The following is a 20381-nucleotide window of genomic DNA, read 5'->3' as shown; positions in this document are numbered from 1 at the left end:
AAATCCCCAGCAAGAAACAATTCCCCTTGTATATTAGTGAAAAGCAGATTAACGATACGAGTGACAAAAGAAGGGTCTGGACGATTTGGGGCATATATATTACAAATAGTAATAGGTTGTCCAGCCAAATAGCCAGTAAGAATGAGGTATCGGCCCGCCTCATCCTTAAATTTGCTAGTAAGAGTGAAGGGCGTATTCTTATGTATTAAAACCGCTACACCCCCCTTCTTCCCCTGGGCAGCAGAATAGTAACAAGCTGTGGCCCATTCCCTACATAGCTTCGCGCTTTCTACTGCGTTCTGATGGGTTTCCTGAATGCAGGCTATATTGACCTTCAGGCGTTGTAAGTGTTGGAATACTTTTTTCCTCTTGATTGGGGACCCCAACCCATTTACATTCCAAGAAATTAGACGGTATTTATTCCCCATCTAGCTATGAGGCAGTAAACATTGCCAAGTCAAGGGGTCACAGAAAAGAAAAGGGAGAGCAGGCCCCCAGCCTAGCCTACTCTCAAGCTTGTACACCAGCATCCAGAGCAAAAAAATCATCCCAGCAAGCTCACCCTCCAAGTACATACCAGACACATACATCAGACATAAAAAGGCAGCAACACCAGCACTATCCCTCCCTCCCCCTCCCCCCACCCCCCAAAACAGCAAACCAAACCCCAACAAACCCAGACTCAACGAGTCATGTAAGGAGATCATTTAAATGTGAACAGAGGGCACAGAGCTCTCACCCACCACCATTGTAATTTGACATGAAAAGAAGGACTTCCAATCCTGCCAGAGATCTTATTTAAGAAGGAAGTCTAGGGCCCCCTTCGCCGCTTCTGCCGACTCATAAGTAGTCCATTTCCCACCATGATTTATGCGGAGTTTCGCTGGAAATTGTACAGTGAAGCGAATATCCTTTTCAATAAGCTGACAAATAGAGCTGTAGGCTCTCCGCATGGCCGCCACCTTTACTGAGTAATCTGGAGCCAAACGAATTTCCTTCCCTTGAAAAAGCAGTGCCCCCTGCTTCCGGGCTGCCTGCAGAATAAGGTGTTTGTGGTGAAAATTAAGAACCTTGGCAATCACGGTGCGCGGACGGTTTTGGTCTTGTCCTTTAGCACCAATTCTATGAACTCTCTCAAATTCCAGTGTATCCGTGAGATCAGGTAGGCCTAAAACGTCCGGCAGCCATTTTAACAGCGTGGGCCGCAAAAGCTGATCTTCCACTGTTTCCGGGAGCCCTATAAACCGAATATTTGATCTTCTTGCCCGGTTTTCCAGGTCTTCCATCTTCTCTTCGTGGTCCTGTAAGGCTTTTTCCATGCTAGACACCTTCCCCTGCAAAGCGGTTACCTCATCTTCGAGGGTCGAGGTCCGCTCCTCCACCTGAGAGAGTCGAGGTGCATAGTCCGTAAAGGCTTCCTGCAACGAAGTAAGTTGCGCCGAGATCCCAGCTAATTTTGCATCCAACACTGCACCGACAACCTCTTTTATTTCGGCCGTGGTCGGAGGGAGGGAAGGCGCTGCCGGCTGTTTTAAATGCGCCGTTGCCTCCGGCGACGCGGCCGCCATTTTGGGCTCCGGCCCTCTCGATTTTTCTCTGTCCCGTTTAGCCACTTTCGGAGGCATCACAGATGGCGATTTGGACATAAAATTTGTTATCGACATATGCTCCGCACTCATACAGGAGAAAACAGCGATTCAGCAGGATTTTAGCAGGCTAATGGAGGTGGGTAAGAGATGCGCCGCCCGGAGCGAGGAAGTCTGCGACCGACCTCACTCACCACATCACGTGATCCCCTATTCACCGTCTTTGCGTAACCTTTTTCCAACATGATGTACCAACATGCTTCCACCTTCCCGGTAGGGTGCGGATGCCCTTTCCCAAATTCCACCCCAGTTGTTGTGCTTGTTGCACACCGTTGGGTACATTTGGTGCAAGTTAGGACATCCTCAGCTCGGTACTCACCCATTTGTGAGGACAACCATCCTGCTTGTCCTGTGAGAAAGCAAATGTTGCTTACCTGATGTAACAGGTGTTCTCACAGGACAGCAGGATGTTAGTCCTCACGAAACCCGCCCGCCACCCTGCGGTGTTGGGTTCGTTTTATTTAATTTTCGGCACTGCCTGTAGCTTTGAAACAAGACTGAAGGGAGACCCCTGCTGGCTGCAGGGTTAGTGCCGTGCTGGGCATGCCCAGTAGGGGCCAGTCAAAGTTCTGAAACTTTGACAGAAGTTTTCCCTGGTTGGGCTCCATCCTCGATTTCACCCATTTGTGAGGACTAACATCCTGCTGTCCTGTGAGAACACCTGTTACATCAGGTAAGCAACATTTGCTATCTCTGCTGAATAAACCTGGTGCACAGCTAAACTTGTACAGAGTAATAGGATATTATACCAATGAATGCTTGAAATGCTTTATTCCCTGTTTACTCACTTCATACCTATTATTGAATCATTTGTCTCCCAACTTAATCTATTAATTTCACAAAATATACTTTGTACACATTTGAGAAACTTTTTCTTTTTAATCATGTAATCATTTTTCTTGTCTTAATTTCAAAAAGTTTCTTAGCCTTCATTTTTATCTTCTCTTCAAACTTCTCATGAAGCATTTAGTTGGACGGTTGATTGGTAAGCAGGGGCGATATGTGAGCTTTCTGAAGCAGACATCTGGTGCCAAAATCTATATTTCAACACTACATTATACACAGGAATTTCAGATCTGCCACTTAGAAGGTTTGTGAGATTAATCTTTATGTTCTTAAAGGGTTTTGTTTTATATTTTTATGTAGTAGTCTTTTGTCAGTTAATTATTTTCACATCTTGTTTTTCATTTCTACAGGTTCTCAGCCACAGGTTGATACAGCATTGGATCTGATTGGCAAGAAGTTCAAAGAACTAAACCTCACAAATATTTATGCTCCACCTCCTCCTCTGACACTGCCTTCTCTTCCTATGACATCCTGGGTAAACATTTTTTTTGTTTGTGTGGTTTTTCTTTTTAACTGGGTGTTTAATCCTCTTGCTTTGGCAATGGTCGTTAAGCATGGTGTCACCAGTGGGATCAGGTGGCAGGGCTGGGGATCCTGCTAGAGCAGCATTGACAGCTCCTGGTGGGGAGAAATTATTCATTGTCATTCAGTGGCAATACCTGGTGCCTGAAATTAGGGCCTATGATTGCATAGTTCGCAGCTGAAAGCCACTTTTAGACAAGCATTTGAGCCAGAGGCTTAGTATATTTCTCAGCTACTACTTAATTTGAGTTAGTAAGGAAGAATAGCTGGTAGACATACAGGCCTATTCGGTTTCTCCTTTGTTTGTCCCTGTTCGTATCACTGCTTGTGTCTTGATGCACTCCACTTTGATTTGTGGAAAGTGGGGGAAATAATCTTTAAATTTATTTATTTATAGACTTTTCTTTGCCGACATTCGTGAGGCACATCATACCGGCTTACATTGAACTGAAAGGAGGAAAATACAATGAACAGAATAACGTCATAGTTAAATGCAAATGGAGTAAGATATAAGCATCGTAAAAACATTCTGAGATTATATATAATAACATAAAAGAACTAAGTAGCTATGGAGGAAAAGGTAGAAAGAAAGAAAGAGAAACTTTGTACAAACTAAGAAAACTTTATCTTTAACAATGAGAAAGTGGTAAAGGGGTTATGAAGTGCAGCAGAGTTCCAGGGGGGGAGGGTAGGGGCACAGATGGAAAAGGAGAAGAGCAAGGTGGGGAGGGGGGGGAGGAGGGCAGGTAGTGGAGATTCTTAGAAAGGTCCATTTAGGAGAAGTCTACGTATTGGTTGAGTCTGGGTATGCCTGTTTGAAGAGCCATGTTTTGACTCCTTTTTTGAATTTGTTGAGTGATGGTTCTATTCGGAGGGAAGGGGGGAGGGAGTTCCACAGGTAGGTGCTAGCTATGGAGAAAGCCCTTTCTCTGGTGAGGGACAGATGTGCAGCCTTCAGGGAAGGAATGTGTAGGGTACCTGCATGAGCACTTCTTGTCGGGTGGTTGGAAGTGCAGAAGCGAGGCATTTCTTCCAGCCAGGTGTGATTGAGTTGGTATAATGAGCAGTGAAGAATGGTGAGTGTTTTGTATTGTGAACGGAAGGAGATAGGCAGCCAGTGCAGGTCTTTTAAAATTGGAGTGATGTGTCGTGTTTTGTGGGTGTTTGTTATTATTCTGGCCATGGAATTTTGGAGGATCTGGAGTGGCTTGATAGTGGTAGCAGGGAGGCCGAGTAGGAGGGCGTTACAATAGTCCAGTTTTGACAGCATAGTAGTCTGGATTACAGTTCGGAAATCGTTGGTGTGGAGCAGAGGTTTGAGTTTCCTGAGGATATTTCATTTGTAGAAGCCTCCCTTTATGATGGATTTGATGTAAGGTTTAAAGTTTAGTTGATGGTCGATAAGGACGCCCAAGTCTCTTACAGCCTGTAATTTGTGTTGTGGAGCAGTTGTATTCTGAGGTGAGTCGTGGGGAGAGCAGTCAAGATGGGTGGAAATGATGAGTAGTTCTGTTTTTGCAGCATTTAGAGCTAGGTGTAGGTTGGATAGCATTGACGTTTTTGAAGAGAGGCAAGATTCCCAGAAGTGCATGGATTCCTCAATGGAGTTTTGGATTGGGATAATCTGCACAAATAAAATTAAATAAAATAATAGGAAAAAATCCCCAGGTAGGCTCATGACATGAGCTCTCAGCCCTAGTTCTGATTTCAGCTGGAGGTTCAAAGAAGCAGGAGAAAAATGGCAAGTCAGTAAAAGATGTCCTGTATTTCATTCCGACATGTTTGAGGGTACTATGATGATGATCCATCATTTTTATGTTAAGATTGTATCCCATCCTGAAAGTGAGCTTTTGCACACACTTTGCTGGTAAAAGGATGATAGCAAAACTTGAACTGAAGTTCTTTCCTTTACAGAATGTGCCAGAATTCAAATTGCTCTGTGCTTTTTGCTGCTCAGTTGAGAAACAACTAGTTCAATAAATCCACACAGCCAAACTTATTTCTAGACTCCCTGGAGAGGTAATGGAAATGAAATGTTCATTTAGATGCAGTTTTGAGTATGAACATAATGTGAGCCATGCTAGCTCAAGCCCAGCATTCTGTCTCCAGTAATGGCCACTCCAGGAGATACCAAAGAGTAGATCCTTTCCATGTATATTCCCAGGAATAAACAATGTTTTTCCCAAGTCTGCCTGGCTAATAATGCTTTATGGACTTTTTAAAACCCAGCTATACTAGATGCTTTGACCACAACTTCTAGCAACAAATTCTACAACTTGATTGTATATTGAATGAAAAAAAATATTTTTTTAGATAAGTCTTTTTTTTTTTTAAGTAGTTTTTATTGAGGCCATGATAACATAAAAAACATACTGTTGCGGTCCTGGCCGCGAGCACTGCGGCCAGGCCCTTACCTCCTTGTTCCCGGACCTGCTCCCTTCTCCGGAGCCCTGGCTTGCGGCCTGTTTGGCGGCGTCGCCGCTGGGGCTGCGCCGCTGCGAAGGTGCCTAAGGACGCCCTGCTCCTAGGAGCGCGCCACTTGGGCGCCTTTCTAGCCAGTTTCCCGCCAGTGGTGACTCTGCCCAGTTCCTGACGTCAGACGCCGCGGCCTTAATAAGCTGGCCGCGGCCATCCAGTCCTCGCCTTGCAACGGGTTAGCTTCCTGGTTTCCTGTTGCACTGTGCTCCGGAGTGACTCGCTTGGTTTCGTCTCTCCGTTCCTGCTACAGTACCTGCTTGGTTCCTGCTTGCCTGCTGCAGTTCCTGCCTGGTTTCAGTACCCGAGTCTTTCTACAGTTCCTGCCTGGTTCCAGAACCCGAACCCAGTTACAGTATTGTTACTGTCCTAGTCTGGTTCCAGTTACCTGTCCTGATCCACAACCCGCTTAAGTCCCAGCGGCCAGGCCCCTACGGGCTCCTCCCGGGGGGGCTTCGGCTTCCAAGGGAGAAGCCACCTAAGTCCCAGCGGTTGGGCTCCTACGGGCTCCTCCCTGGGGAGTGCCAGCTTCCAGGGTGAAGAGCATCTACGTCCCGCCTGAACATCTGCCTCCCAGCCTGCTATTCATTAGAGACATTGACCACCTATTCCCAGTCTCCAGCAGGTCGGCCCAAGGGTCCACTAAACTGAGACTTCCACAACATACACAACATAATTAGCAGTATAACACCTCAACAAGGTTTTCTCATTTTTCACCCACCCTACAGCACCATCCCATCCCCCCTAAACCTCAACCTCCCACCCCCCCACCCACTCATCCCGTACAGAGAATCTCTGGTAGATTTAAGTTAAACCTGTGGAAACTGGTTTAAGGTGTGAGAAAATGTTTTACTGTTGAACACTAGAACACTATGACATCATAACAGTATATCGGTCCGTACTAGACCCATACCACACTATAGAGAAGGAACATAACTCTATCAATCACGAGTCAATTTGGCTCGAGTTTAGCGGTGAAAGTGCTTGAATAGAGGACTGGAGGGTATCATAAGCCTGCCAAATGTCTCTGAAAAGTCTGTTTGCCAGGAGGAAATCATACATATAAGGATCCGTATTCCAGTTGATACATTTCAGTCATGAGAATGGACCACTGTCGACGTGTTGGAGGAGTGGGCTCTATCCATCTTAGCAGAATGCATTTTTTAGCAATAAGACAAGCCTTGGTCATGAGACGAACATTGTCTACCGAGATACTGGAATCTCCCACTTCATTGTTCAGAAAACAAAAAGAGCATGACCAAGAGATGTCGGTTCCCAATAGGGAAGATAAATATTTGCGAATGTCTTCCCAAAATGATTGGATGGCAGTACAAGACCACAGATAGTGGATTAAGGATGCCTGCGGTTGGTCACATTTGAGACAGGTATCCACCGGTATGAGGCCCATTGTCTTTGCTCTGGCCGGAGAAATAATTGTTCTGTGGAATATCCGTTGTTGAAGTTCCCAAAGAGTAACATTAATTGTTATCTTGGAGATAGATGCATAGGCATTTTGAAGCATTCGGACAGTCAAATCCTCCTCACAATCCCGCGTCCATTTAGGAAGTAGTGAAGGAAATATGGAATAAACCTGTACAAAACAATAGTAAGAGTACATGCAAGACAAAGAGGCTGTTTTGGCAACAAAACTGCTAATCAAGTCTGAAAATTGGGTAGAGTCAATGGAACCAGTGAGCCCTTTCAACAAGGCAGAGTAGGCTGCTCGAATAGTGCCATACAATAGAAAATGTCATGGCTGCATCCCCAAATGCTCCTGACACTGTTCAAATGAACGTAATTGACTCGTATGGGGAACTAGAAAATCCTTCAAGGGCCACCCAGTTGAAATGTTAAAATTGAGTTGGCAGGGGGGGCGCTGTTCGCCGCGCATGAGTGTGGACGTGTGACGGCTCCGCTCCGGGCTCCCTCCCGCCAAGAGACCTCTTAATCTGCTGATTTCGGATTACAAAAACGGCGATTTTTTCAGCAACAGTGAGTGTGCAACCCTGAGATTCACGGCGCGATGGCCAGTAAGCGTAAAACCACGGATTTAAAGCAGTTTTCGTATGAAAAGCTGTCGGGCGATGCTGGGCAAGATGGCGCCGGGGCCGCGAGCGGCGAACCGCGCGATCAGGGAGAGGAGATGGAGCAGCATGCAGAGGCAGGTCTGGCGATTACATCTATTGCTCCCTCCGACGTGCTTACCCGTTCCGACGCTAGAAACTGGTTCTTAGAGATCCGGGCTGACTTAAAACAGCATCGAGATGCGCTCATGGCGTCCATGGCAGACCTGAGGGAGGATATGGCTGCCTTGGGGAACAGGGTGTATGACGTTGAAAATAGACTGGATGGCCACGGGGAATCAATCAACTCCCTTATATCTCAGCAAGCCACTTGCTCCACAGATTTGTTCACACTGCACAATAAAGTGGAGGACCTAGAAAATAGAAGCCGGCGCAATAACCTGCGCATACGGGGTGTGCCAGAACTTCCGGAGTATGCTGAGGCAGCGGAGACGGCGGCAAAAATCTGCACCTTTCTTCTCCAGCAGGCGCCGGAGGGGGAGGTGCGAGAACCCCTTAGTGGCACTGCTATTCAGTTCGAGAGGGCACACAGAGCCTTGGGGCCCAGGTCTGATCAGCGGCCCAGGGATATTGTGCTGTGCTTTACCAGCTTCCCTCTCAAGGATAAACTATACAATATTGCCCGGAACCTCAAAGAAATTAAATGGCAAAACCATCAAATTTCCATTTTTCAGGATCTGTCTCCAATCACTCTGAAGAAAAGGTTCGAACTGCGGGATGTCACGGCGCAGCTGCGTGAGCAGAATATTCGATATCGATGGACCTACCCCTTTGGGCTTTCCTTTCAGGTCCAGGGTGTGGGATATAAGATAACCTCCTTCGATGAGGCGCCAGGAGTATTCTCCAAAGCTCAGTTGCCGGTCCGCTTTCAACTGCCAGCGGTACAGAAGCCTCTGCCTCGAAGAGATGATGCACCCAGATGGCAACGAGCAGAGAAAGGGGGAAAGCGTCTGCGGAGACAGCCAGGATTAAGCAGTGTAGTAGCTTCGGACAAGGGATGACTTTTTGCTATCCTGTGCCTCCAACAGGCAGTACTGATTACTTAAAGTAGAGGCTGTGCGGCTACTATTTGCTTAGCCGTGCTTGCTGGATGGGACGGATTTCTATGTGGTTGCTGGGGTCCAGTTATTATCACATCTATGGAATGTGACATGTTTTATGCTGAGTTTTGTTGCATACAGGTTCTCTAATGTGTTATCGTTTTCAAGCTGTTCATGATTAGCTGTGGCGGGAGGGGGGCGGTTGTAGGGGGCGGGACCGTTCTCGTGCTCACTACCACAGGCCTCTAGAGGTGGAGTATCCCTCCATGCGGGAGTGGGATACTATAGCATTCAAACGGGGTTACACTGGTAGTTGCAGGATACTGGTTGAGGTGGGTATTGTCATATATGTTGGAGGATGTGGATGTTGGCATGGGATCAGGGATTTCAGCAGCGGGATGGAAGTCAGTGATGAAGCTCGTTGGTTTCTGGTGCGGGAGGCTGTGTGGGACTATGCCAGTTAGCCATGGCGACCAAGATTTTATCCCTTAATGTAAAAGGGATCAATACGCCGCGTAAACGTACCCTACTACAGAGGGAATTATCCCGACAGGGGGCGGGAATTGTCTTTATACAAGAAACGCACGTTAGGAAGCATCATCAACGGTTATTGCACTTTGCGCAGTATCCCACGGCTCATTGGGCCGCCAGTACCAAAACTTCTAAATATGCTGGTGTGGGTATACTTTTTGCCTCTACTTATGCTCATGAGGAGTTATTTCATATTTCTGATCAGCAAGGGCGTTATGTGCTGGTCCGGATTCGAGTTGGCAAACTGGTCTTTACTCTAGTTAATGTATATTTCCCCACTACTAACAAAACACATTTCATTCGGGAGTTACGGGACATACTGATACAGCATGTGGAGGGGGAACTTATTCTTGGGGGAGACTTTAATTTTGTGCTGGCCCCATTGCTCGATTCCAGCTCTGGGAAGGTTGCTGATCCCCAAACTAGAAAACTGTGGAATACAATTTTGGAGGACTGGAGTCTGGCGGACGTCTGGAGGGCTAGTTACCCGACCTCCAGGGCCTATACTTTTTACTCACATGTTCATGGTACATATACAAGAATAGATTGTTTCTTTCTATCTAGGTCCTTATTGAATTCGGTTACCCGAACTGATATTGATAATATTACCTGGTCAGACCATGCTCCTATTTGGCTGATGTGCCATTTCAGGGACTTGAACCAGGGGTTTCGTCCCTGGCGTCTTAATGACTGTTTGCTCAAAGACGCACTCTTCACAGATCAGTTGGTCAAAACACTGCAGGATTACTTCCTCACTAATCAAACTGAAGGTATGTCCCCTCTGGTTGTATGGGAATGCTCTAAGACTGTGATTAGGGGAGAGTGTATAGCGAGGGCTGCATTCTGTAACCGGGAGAGGGAGAGTCAGCGCAGAGCCTGGCTAACGGATTTGACTAATCTGACCCAGGTTCATAGTCGCACACAATCAGGGGCTATTTATCAGCAAATATTACTCCTTAAAGACAAATTGCGAGCAATGGAGGATACGGCTGTAAGCCACCAATTAATGCTTCTTAAGCAACAATTTTTTGAGGGTGGGAATAAAGCCGGAAAGTATTTGGCCAGACAGTTAAAAACGGCCCAAACTAGAACGCTCATCTCCAAAATTCAGAATACCCAAGGTGAGGGGCTCACGGTTTCGGAGGACATTAGAAAGGCATTTACTGATTTTTACGCCACCCTGTACACTCAGGACTCCCATATCCAGGAGGTGGATATAGAGCAGTATTTAAGCTCGGTTCAGTTACCAGTACTTAGTGAACGATGGCGATCTCTTTTAGATAAATCCATAGAAGTAGATGAAGTTTTGGCGGCCATTAAGCAACTTAAGCCGGGCAAGGCACCCGGCTTGGATGGATTCACGGGAGCTTATTATCGCAAATTTGCCTACAACATAGCGGGTCCACTGACTAATGCTTTTAATTCCCTCCTAGTGGGGGGGGCCTTTACAAGTGACTCCAACACAGCTGGGATTTCTGTTCTGGCTAAACCGGGAAGGGACCCAATTAAATGTAGCTCCTATCGCCCTATCTCATTAATCAATATTGATTTGAAAATCTTGGCCCGGGTATTGGCGGCCCGCCTTAATGGGGCTCTGCCCGACTTGATTCATAATGATCAGGTGGGTTTTGTCCCAGGGCGCTTAGCTGCCGACAATGTGCGACGGATTGTCAATATAGTAGATTTGGTCCATCAACAGGGTATTCCAGCTGTACTTTTAGCTCTTGATGCAGAGAAAGCGTTCGATCTCGTCCACTGGGATTTCTTGTTTAGAGTCTTGGGCAAAATGGGCTTTAGGGATTCTTTTACGATGTGGATCCGGAAGCTATATGAGCGTCCCATGGCTAGGGTAAAGGTTAATGGTGGATATGGTCCCCTTTTTGATATACAGCGGGGGACGCGGCAGGGATGTCCCCTTTCTCCTCTGCTTTTTGCCTTGTTCCTGGAACCTTTTGCTACTAGGGTTCGGGAGGCCGGGACTATTCAAGGGATCTGGGGCGGCACGGTCCACTCAAAAATTTCCCTTTTTGCAGACGATGTTATGTTGACGTTATCTGATCCTGAAGCCTCTTTACAAGGGGTGATGGCTGAATTACACAGCTTCTCGGCCGTTTCGGGTATGCGTATCAATTATGATAAATCAGAGATACTTAACCTGACTCTTCCGACTGCTGTAGCACAAGCCCTCAAGTCCAGGTTTCCTTTCCTGTGGGCTTCCTCCTACCTGAAATATTTGGGGGTGAAAATTGGGTCCCACGTTAGCCAACTGTTTACACTAAATTATCAACCTTTGGTGTTTAATATAAAGGAGAATTTGAGACGTTGGGATCGACAGGTATTTTCGTGGATGGGTCGCCTGGCTATCATCAAAATGAACGTCTTACCTCGTTTCTTATACTTCTTTACTACTATTCCCATTAATCTCCCCGCTCTCTTGCTTAAACAATGGCAGCAATTACTGTGTGGATTCATTTGGAGGAGACGTCCCCCTAGGGTGGCGAGGTCTATTCTTTATATGCCTAAGAATAGGGGAGGCCTGCACTTACCTAATTTACTGTGGTACTATTATGCAGCTCAGCTGAGGGCCCTAGTGGCTCTCCACGGCTCTCGGGATATTCCCCAGTGGGTGCGGTTTGAACAAGGGTTGGTGGGAACATTTCCTCTTCAGGCGCTCCCTTGGCAGCCCAGGGCCACGTGGGGCGAGTTTGGTTACTACCCATTCGCTCTGAGAACTACGATGCGAATATGGCATCGCTGGCAAAAGGAATTAGTGGGCCCTAAAATGCACTCTTTACTAACCCACTTATTCACCAATACTGTAGTGCCACACACTGAACGACCTCTGGGACTTAAAGATTGGCAAATGTCAGGGGTACTATGTATGGGTCATGTGATACAGCAGGGTACGCTGCTTTCTAGAACGCAACTTAGTGATTTGCACCCAGGTCGCAATTTGGATTTTTTATTATATGCTAGGATAGCCTCCTTCATTCATGCCGGGATACGGCGAGGCTCCTTGAGAACCAAAAACACTTTATTCGAGACATTATGTCAACACGCCTCATTTATGAAGGGGATTATATCCAAAATTTATGCTATGTTCAACAATAAATCGTTGGTGACTCATAAATATAGGGTACTTTGGGATATAGATTTCCCGGGCTCCCTAGATGATCATGACTGGGACACCATTTATTCTGTTGCTGGTAAATGCTCCATTTCTGCAGGGTTACAAGAGAATTCATATAAACTGCTTTATAGATGGCATTATACCCCCTTAGCACTGCATAGGTTCTACCCCCATATTCCGGACCGATGTTGGCGAAACTGCGGGGCCCAGGGTACATACCTACATATTTGGTGGTCTTGTTCTAGAATTCAGGGTTACTGGCAGGCGGTGATCCAGTGGCTTTCTAAGTTGCTTCATGTCACATGTGTGGTACAACCCTGGCATGTTCTTTTGGGTGTGCCTATGAAAGACCATACTCCCACACACCAGAAATTGCTTTTGCAGTCCTTTATTGCGGCGCGCACAGAGGTGGCTATACATTGGAAACAGGTTAAGATACCATCGCTAGCTGCAGTGCAACATCGTTTATTCTCCTTATACCAATTGAGCAGACTCACTGCCGTTCATCAGAATCGTCTTTCTTCTTTTCAGGCTGTTTGGAGCCCATATCAAAAATGGCTAGATGAATCCACTTCCACGTAGGGTTTGTTGCTCTAGAGGAATCATGCCAATACCCTGATGGAGGTCCTAGTCAGCACTTTTCCAGTATCGCTCTTCTGTTCTCTTTGTATCTCACAAACCAGTGTGGGGAGGGAGGGTGGGGCTTAGGAGGTTCATAAGGTTCACATATTTAGCATACTCTTTTGTTGTTCAGGAAACCTGCTGTTAGCTTTTTATTGCATGTTGATGTTCTTTTTATTGTGAACTGCAAATACAATAAAAACAGATTATACACAAAAAAAAAAAAAATTGAGTTGGCAAAGGGTGGGGATCTTTAAATATACTCGACAGAGGATATTGTGTGGACACATGGGTAGGAAGGTGTAGGACTTGGCGGGTGTGAGCCCAAATTTTACAAATGGTTCTAACCGGGCCGAACTGAAGTTGCGGTCCTGTTAGCTCATTAGACTGTGAGTGCAACACATACCTTGGATCAAACGGCGCACACAGAGCTTTAAGTAAAGGAGCATCTGTATGCTGTGAGGTTCCAAGAATCCAATCCCCCAAAAAGCGAAGGTTAGCTGCTTTAGAATAAATCATAAAGTCAGGGAGGCCAAATCCTCCTTGGACTCTTGGGGCAGTAAGAGTAGCATAAGCTAGGTGGGATTTTTTTGCCCCTTCAAACAAAGGTTCGGATCACCTTCTGCAGTTTGCGGTTATCTTTAGCCCATAGAAGGCACGGGATCATAGAGTAAGTAGATTAGGCGGGGCGCAATTACCATCTTGATGAGTGCAATTCTGCCTTGTAAGGAAAGGGGTAAGGATTGCCAACTTTCGAGAGTGCGAGTAACTTTATAACTGGCGGGATGTTTAAAACGTACCATTTGTTTGGGCTTGGGTGAATCTGAACCCCTAAGTATTTAATGGTTGGGCCTGCCCATTTCACCGGAAAAGCTGGCCAAGAGAGAGCCATCACACCTGTCAAATCCAGAGTTTCAGTTTTATCTAAATTTAGTTTGAACCCCGATAGAGATTGATATTGAGAAACATTTTTTAAAGCTTCGGGGAGCGCTGTTCGGGCATTGGTTAAAAGGAGTAATATATCATCTGCAAAAAGTAGCGTTTTATAAATTTGAGTCCCAACTGAGTCCCAGTCACTGAGTGTGTATCATGTATTTTCCACACTAGAGGCTCTACCGTCAGGATAAATAACAAGGGGGACAGAGGGCATCCTTGACGCGTGCCCCGTCCCAAGTAAAATTTCTCAGAAAGTAGACCATTGACTAATACTCTCGCCGCAGGATTAGAGTAAAGAAGGGTAATATATTCAAATATTCTTCCAATAAATCCCATTTTAGAAAGAACCTGTTTGAGAAAAGGCCATGCCACCCTATCAAATGCCTTCTCTGCATCACAAGTCACAAGCAAGGGGTCCGTGAGAGAAGAGAGAGCACAATTTTCTAAGGTGGCCTGTACGTTATGGAGATTTATTGCCGACCTCCTCCCAGCCACAAAACCAACTTGGTTCGGTGAAATGAGCAGGGGCATAATAGATTTTTAGCCTATTGGCTAGAATCTTTGCATATAATTTGATATCCAAATTTAAAAGTGAAATTGGCCAGTAAGAAGAGGGTAACAATGGGTCACGACCCGGTTTAGGGAGTACCACAATAGTGGCAGACCTTAAAGTGGTGGGCATGAAAACCATAAGTAGCCATATCTTCAAATAAGGATTGTAATGTAGGGGCAATTTCTTTTGCCAGGGATTTATAAAAGATTGCTGTCATCCCATCAGGCCTGGGGGCATTATTATCCTTCAAGGCACCTATAGCTTCTAAGATTTCCTGAATCCCAATAGGGCAATTCAGGGAGGTACGCTGCGCTTCAGTCAGTGAAGGTAAGGGGATATTGCGCAAAAACTCTTCTATGGCTGCCTCATCAACCTGTTCCCCAGAATACAAGGTGTGATAATAATCAGAGAACAACTGCGCAATTTCAGAAGAAGTCTATTTTGTCTCCATGTGAGGAGCGCAAGTTCGCTATAAATTTTGAGGGTTCCTGCGCCTTTAAGAGACTTGCAAGAAGGCGGCCTGCCTTATTTCCAAATTGAAAAAAGGTAAATTGTCTATGCCTGAGAGCCCTTTGGGTGGGGGCATGTAAGAGGTTGTTGAGAGCCACTTGAGAGGCCTTGTATTGGGGAATGAGGTCTTCGGTACCCATAATAACTCTGCGTTTAAGAGCTCTCATTTGTTTCTCAAGAGAGAGAATAGCCTCGTCCGCTTTTCGATGCTTATGACTGACATAGCTAATATCTCCCCTAATGACTTTTGCGGTTTCCCAGAGTAACACGGGTTGGGTAGAGTGTGCGTTGAAAGACATAAAGTCTTGCCATTTTCCCCGCAAGTACTTTGGGACAAGTAAATGGGATGGTAGTCTCCATTGACTCGAGAGGATAGAATCCCGGGTACCCAACTCACCCATTACTGGGCAATGATCAGAAATCACCAGGGACCCAATGGAAGCTCGGGAAAAGCGAGGAAATAATACCTCAGAGACTAAAAGATAATCTATACCTGATCGGGTGGGGTGAGTACGTGCTATGTGGGTAAACTCATGTTCCCCAGGATGTAACGTCCTCCACAAATCCAGCATTTGTAGATGTTTACATAGAAAATTAAGGCCTTTCTTCTCACTGATCTGATGCCCACCCCTGGAAGGATGTTGTCTAACTGGGGATCTACCACAAAATTTAAGTCCCCTCCCAATATGATGGGACAGGCACCAAGATTGGAAAATTGAGCCAGTAGAGAACTAAAAAAAGAATGGTCATAAGTATTAGGGGCATAGACTGAAGCGAGCAGTACCAGGGATCCCATCAAGTCCCCCTTAACTATGACATACCTCCCCTGAGGATCCGTAATAGTCTCACGGGCTTTAAAGGCGACAGATTTATTTATGAGAATAGCTACCCCTCTGCTTTTAGTAGTACCAGTAGCATAAAAAACTTGCGAGACCCATTTCTTTTTCAACTTAACCACTTCACTAGAGGATAAATGGGTCTCTTGTAAAAATGCCACACTAGCGTGAAGTTTGTGGAGATGGGCGAGCACTTTTTCTCTTTTCACCGGAGTACCCAACCTAGCCACGTTCCAAGTAATGATTTCTAGCCCCATGGATAGAAGCAACTAAGGCTCTATAGCTGTATAAATACTAATAGAGAGAAAGAGATCCCGACAAAAAGTCATTAATGATGTAGTGGTAAAGAAACACCTGTTAAAACCATCATGACCCATAATCCTGAGATTCTCTGTACACCCTAATCCACCCCGCCCCTTCCCCAAAAATTCCAACTCGAACAAGATAACTTATAAACACTTGCATGAAAAAAACAGTGAGCAGGAAGCCAGGGTCAAGACCCTTAAACCCCATAATCATATGTGTCCTAATTATATGTGTCCTAATAGGGAGGAGACACGATAGCACCAGTGTGCTCGGCCATCACCCCAGCTTCACCCCCAGACTTTGCAGAAAAAACCAACCCAGAAAATATAAACTTAGGCCAAAGCTCCAAGTCATCTCAGCTGTCAATGAACATAAGATAGGAAATTAAGTGAAGCCTCTAGCAAGTATAAGTCGAAGTCATGGTATGGCTATGTGCAGCGTACCCATGTCACCACAGTTAAGCTCAGTGGAGCAGCAGGGACGCCCGTAAGGAGTGATCTGACGCCAAACAACTTCCAGAGATGATCAGAGTGAGTTGCACATCAGAAATAAAATCAATTCACCATCCTCCATGAATCTGTATTATACATCAAGGCATATCCTCAGCGACTGGAACATGCAAATTTTGGATGTAGGCTTTGGCTTCAACAGCAGAAAGGAAAGATTTAGTGGCCCCCTGGTAGGAGATGCGGAGCTGAGCTGGGTATAGGAAAGAGAATCTAATTTTCATAGCGATGAGATCTGTACACACTCCAGTGAATTCTTTGCGCTTAGCTGTAACACTTGGTGAAAAATTTTGAAACACCAGTATCTTAGTGTTCTCATAGAGGAATTCTCTTTGCTTCCGATAGTGTTGTAAGACTAGCGATTTATGGGCAAAGTGCAAGAAGCGGGTGATTATCACCCTGGGACGACGATTTTGCTCCCCATCCGGTTTCCTGCCGATGCAGTATGCACGCTCTAGCAGGCCTCCTGATGGAGAGGCCAGCGACGGAACAAGGCCCAGCAACCATGCTTCAAGGAGATGGGGGAGGTCTGCTTCTGCGAGCACATCTGGAAACCCCACAAACCTCAAGTTATTAAGGCGAGAACGGTTCTCTTAAGTCATCGATCTTCTCAGCGCTGGGCTGTGCCGGTTTCTCCAGGGCTGCCACTTTTCTTTCAAGAGCCTCTGTGTCGTCTTCCACGAGGGCGACCTGTCCTTCCATCCGGTCAGTCCGGGAATCAAAGTCAGTAAGTGAAGCACACACCTCTGCAATTTCTTCGGATAGCTGGTGCAAGCGGATGTCTAGTGCAGTCATTACCGCCTGTGACATTTTCTCTTCCAGGGAGTCAGCGGGTTGATAGTCATCTTCAGGGTGCGTGGCAGCCATTTTGGCGTCTGGGAGTCTTGTTCTTTCTTTTTCTTTTCGCGCCGTCCGGGATGCCATGAGGGAGAAATAAACACTTGCACAGCAACACTGGGGCAATGAGAATGCCGTAACTATCGAAGTCGTGGGGAAATCTTGATGAGGGAGGATGGTGGAGGATTTATCCGGGGTCATGGCCGGAGCTCAGTCTCCTAGCTGCCGCTGAGCTCACCACATCACGTGACTGCTACCTGATAGTTTTATGGAGTGTCCCCTAATCTTGAAAGGGTAAATACCATTCCCTATTTACCTGTTCTACCCCATTCATGATTTTAGAAGCCTCTTATAACCCTTTCAGTCATCTCTTCTCTATCTGAAGAACCCCAATCTGTTTAGCCTTTCTTCAAAAGGGACTCCCTCCTTTATCATTTTTTTTTTGTTCTTCTCTGTATCTTTTCTAGTTCTGTTGTATCAAATTTTTTTTGAGATGGTAAGTGTTCTTCTGGTTTTGAAATGATTGTATTGCTATGAAAGCTGATGCAGATATTCCTGTGCATTCAATCACAGTACAAAACCAGACCAAATAATTGGTGAACAAGCAATTCCATGCTCAAAACTGTTCTGACATGTCACTTTAAACCCTGATTTTTTTTCATATGACTGTGGATTACAGAAATGTTGAAAGTATTCCGATGGTACCTCTAGAAAACTAGGGACAAACTTTTTGATTAAAAAAACTCATCTTCTTCCCTGCACTTCCACAGCATCAATGACATATAGAGCTTTACATTGAATCAAAGTTTACTAATACCAGTAAATGAGGTTGCCTGCAAAGGGTTATGCCATTTTAAAGAAGTACTTAGTCAAAAAATAAGAACCCATTTTCTGTGCACTAGAGATAAATACATTCATCTAAAGTTACTTTAAATGAATCCCAAAGGCATAAAATACGCTTGACTGCATAGGGAGAGCAATGGGCAGCAGAAAAAGGGAGATAATATCCCTAGATAGGTCCCTGGTGAGACCTCATTTGAAATACTTTGTACAATTCTGGAGACCGCACCTTCAAAAGTCTATAAACCAGTTGGAGTCTGCCCAGAGGGTGGCTACTAAAATGATCAGTGGTCTTTGTTCTAAAGCATATCGGGGATAGAGTTAAAGATCTAAACATGTATATTCTTGAGGAAAGGCGAGATGGGGGGAGATATAATAGAAACATCCAAATGCATACATATAGGGTAGATCAAGATTATCAAAATCACTATCTAATTTCTAAAAATATTTTTTAACATTCAGACTATTTAATTACATTGTTCTAATACTAAATATTTTATTAATCAGTATATATTACTATGTTTTCAAAACAAGTTTTATATAATCAGTGTTACTAAACAAATGTTACATAATCTTAAATCCATACTATCACACTAATACAGAAGATATAAACATTTTATTTTTCACATATCAAATCACTCATACAACATACCACATTCACACATCACCATACAACCACCGTTCAAAACATCATTAAAATGATAAAAATTAATATTTTCCTAGCATGTAGCAGATGGACTCAGAACCAATGGGTATAGTGTACTCGTGCTAGCAGTTGGAGACTGATCAGATTTCAATCTGACGTCAGCCCCTAGTACATATACCTCTGCAGGAAATGCAGATCCTCAGTATTTTCTATCTCCATAGCAGTTAGGAGCTATCTGCACGCTCTCAGAGCGTTGGAACCAAATTTAAAGAAGAAAATTCTACTGAAGACGAGCCCCGCTCTCCTGCGGTGATACCCTCGGGTCCCTCCCCCAGTTGAGATTCCTGAGGTGATTTCCGTGGTCCCTCGGAGGTGAGCCTCGGTCCGGCGGCCGAATCGTGGCAGGACCTAGCCCCCGAAGGATCGGGCGCAGCATAGAGGCAGCCTCGGTCCGGCAGCCGAATCGCGGCGAGGACTTACAGCCCCCGAGCGAGAGGAGTTCGGGCGCGGCTGAGAGGCAGCGGGTGCACCCTCAAAAGCGGCGGTGAAGGTAGTTGCCCTCTCCCCCTGCAGCCGGAGACCGCCCGGGTCGAGACGGGAAGCGCCGAAGATATAAGGTAAGGTAGAAATCTTTACTTGTGTCGGTCTCCAAGGATTGAGGACGAGCGCAGGCCATCAGCAGAAGCCTGCGCCACCGGGTTGATCCGCCCTAGCAGGGCCAGACCCCGGCATTTCCAAGGGCCTACCCACGTGGAGACCCTCCGAGGTAGTCGCCATCTTGCCCGCATGGTCGCCGTCGCCATCTTGGCCTTAATCTCGCCGTTCACATCGCCGCCCCGGCCGAGCGCACAAATTTACCTGTGCGCACAAACCTACTTCTGCGCGTAACTTATACGATCAAGAACCCTTGGATGCGTAAGCGGCGCGCGCAAGTCCCGGTCGCACGGACTATGCGCACTCGACTACCCGCGCGCACAAACCCCGGTTAAGCACACAAATACGCGCACAACCTCCATGCACGCGGCCAGGCGCTCCGGAGCGAAACATGTACGCGCAGGCAACCTCGACACCTCCAATAACGGAAGTAAAATCCCTAGGCCTCTGCTCAGCATGCCACCTCAGGGCTGCCCAGAGCCAGGAAGCCGATGCCTTATGCACCCAATACGAGGAGGCCCTGGGAGATCCACCACAGGCTCAGCCTCGCCCAGGTCCGGGGACTAGCTCTTCAGGGGGCTCCCTGGAGCTAGCAACCCCCAGCGGGGACTCCCTCTCAGCCGGAGGCTCCCAGGGAAGCAGCGCCACTCAATGTGGACCCCTCATCTATTTCTTGGCTGGAACTCTTCAAGGGGATTCACGCCTTTGTCCGAATGCAAACGGATTCCCGGGCAGACCAACCACATACGTCGCAGGAGGACCCCTATGCTCCAGGCCCCTCAAGACCTAGGCATAGGCCTTTACCGCCAAGTAGTCCCACCTTTGGGGGCACGGACATCTCAGAAGAAGTCGAACCCCTAGA

The 20381-nt window shown here is 46.3% G+C and overlaps 1 protein-coding gene across 2 annotated transcripts in view; it reads left to right on the top strand.

Annotated features, from left to right (window-relative positions):
• AKAP1 (A-kinase anchoring protein 1) overlaps positions 1-20381 on the top strand; it is a 214352-nt gene that overhangs the window by 77443 nt on the left and 116528 nt on the right. For both annotated transcript variants that reach the window (XM_029611909.1, XM_029611908.1), the window contains exons 4-5: positions 2610-2736; positions 2843-2967. In XM_029611909.1, the coding sequence (XP_029467769.1) occupies positions 2610-2736; positions 2843-2967 (252 nt within the window). The remainder of the gene's footprint in view (positions 1-2609; positions 2737-2842; positions 2968-20381) is intronic.

Source organism: Rhinatrema bivittatum, chromosome 8 (assembly GCF_901001135.1).
Source record: "Rhinatrema bivittatum chromosome 8, aRhiBiv1.1, whole genome shotgun sequence".
Taxonomy (NCBI): Eukaryota; Metazoa; Chordata; class Amphibia; order Gymnophiona; family Rhinatrematidae; genus Rhinatrema; species Rhinatrema bivittatum.
This window is presented reverse-complemented; position numbering and strand designations above follow the sequence as displayed.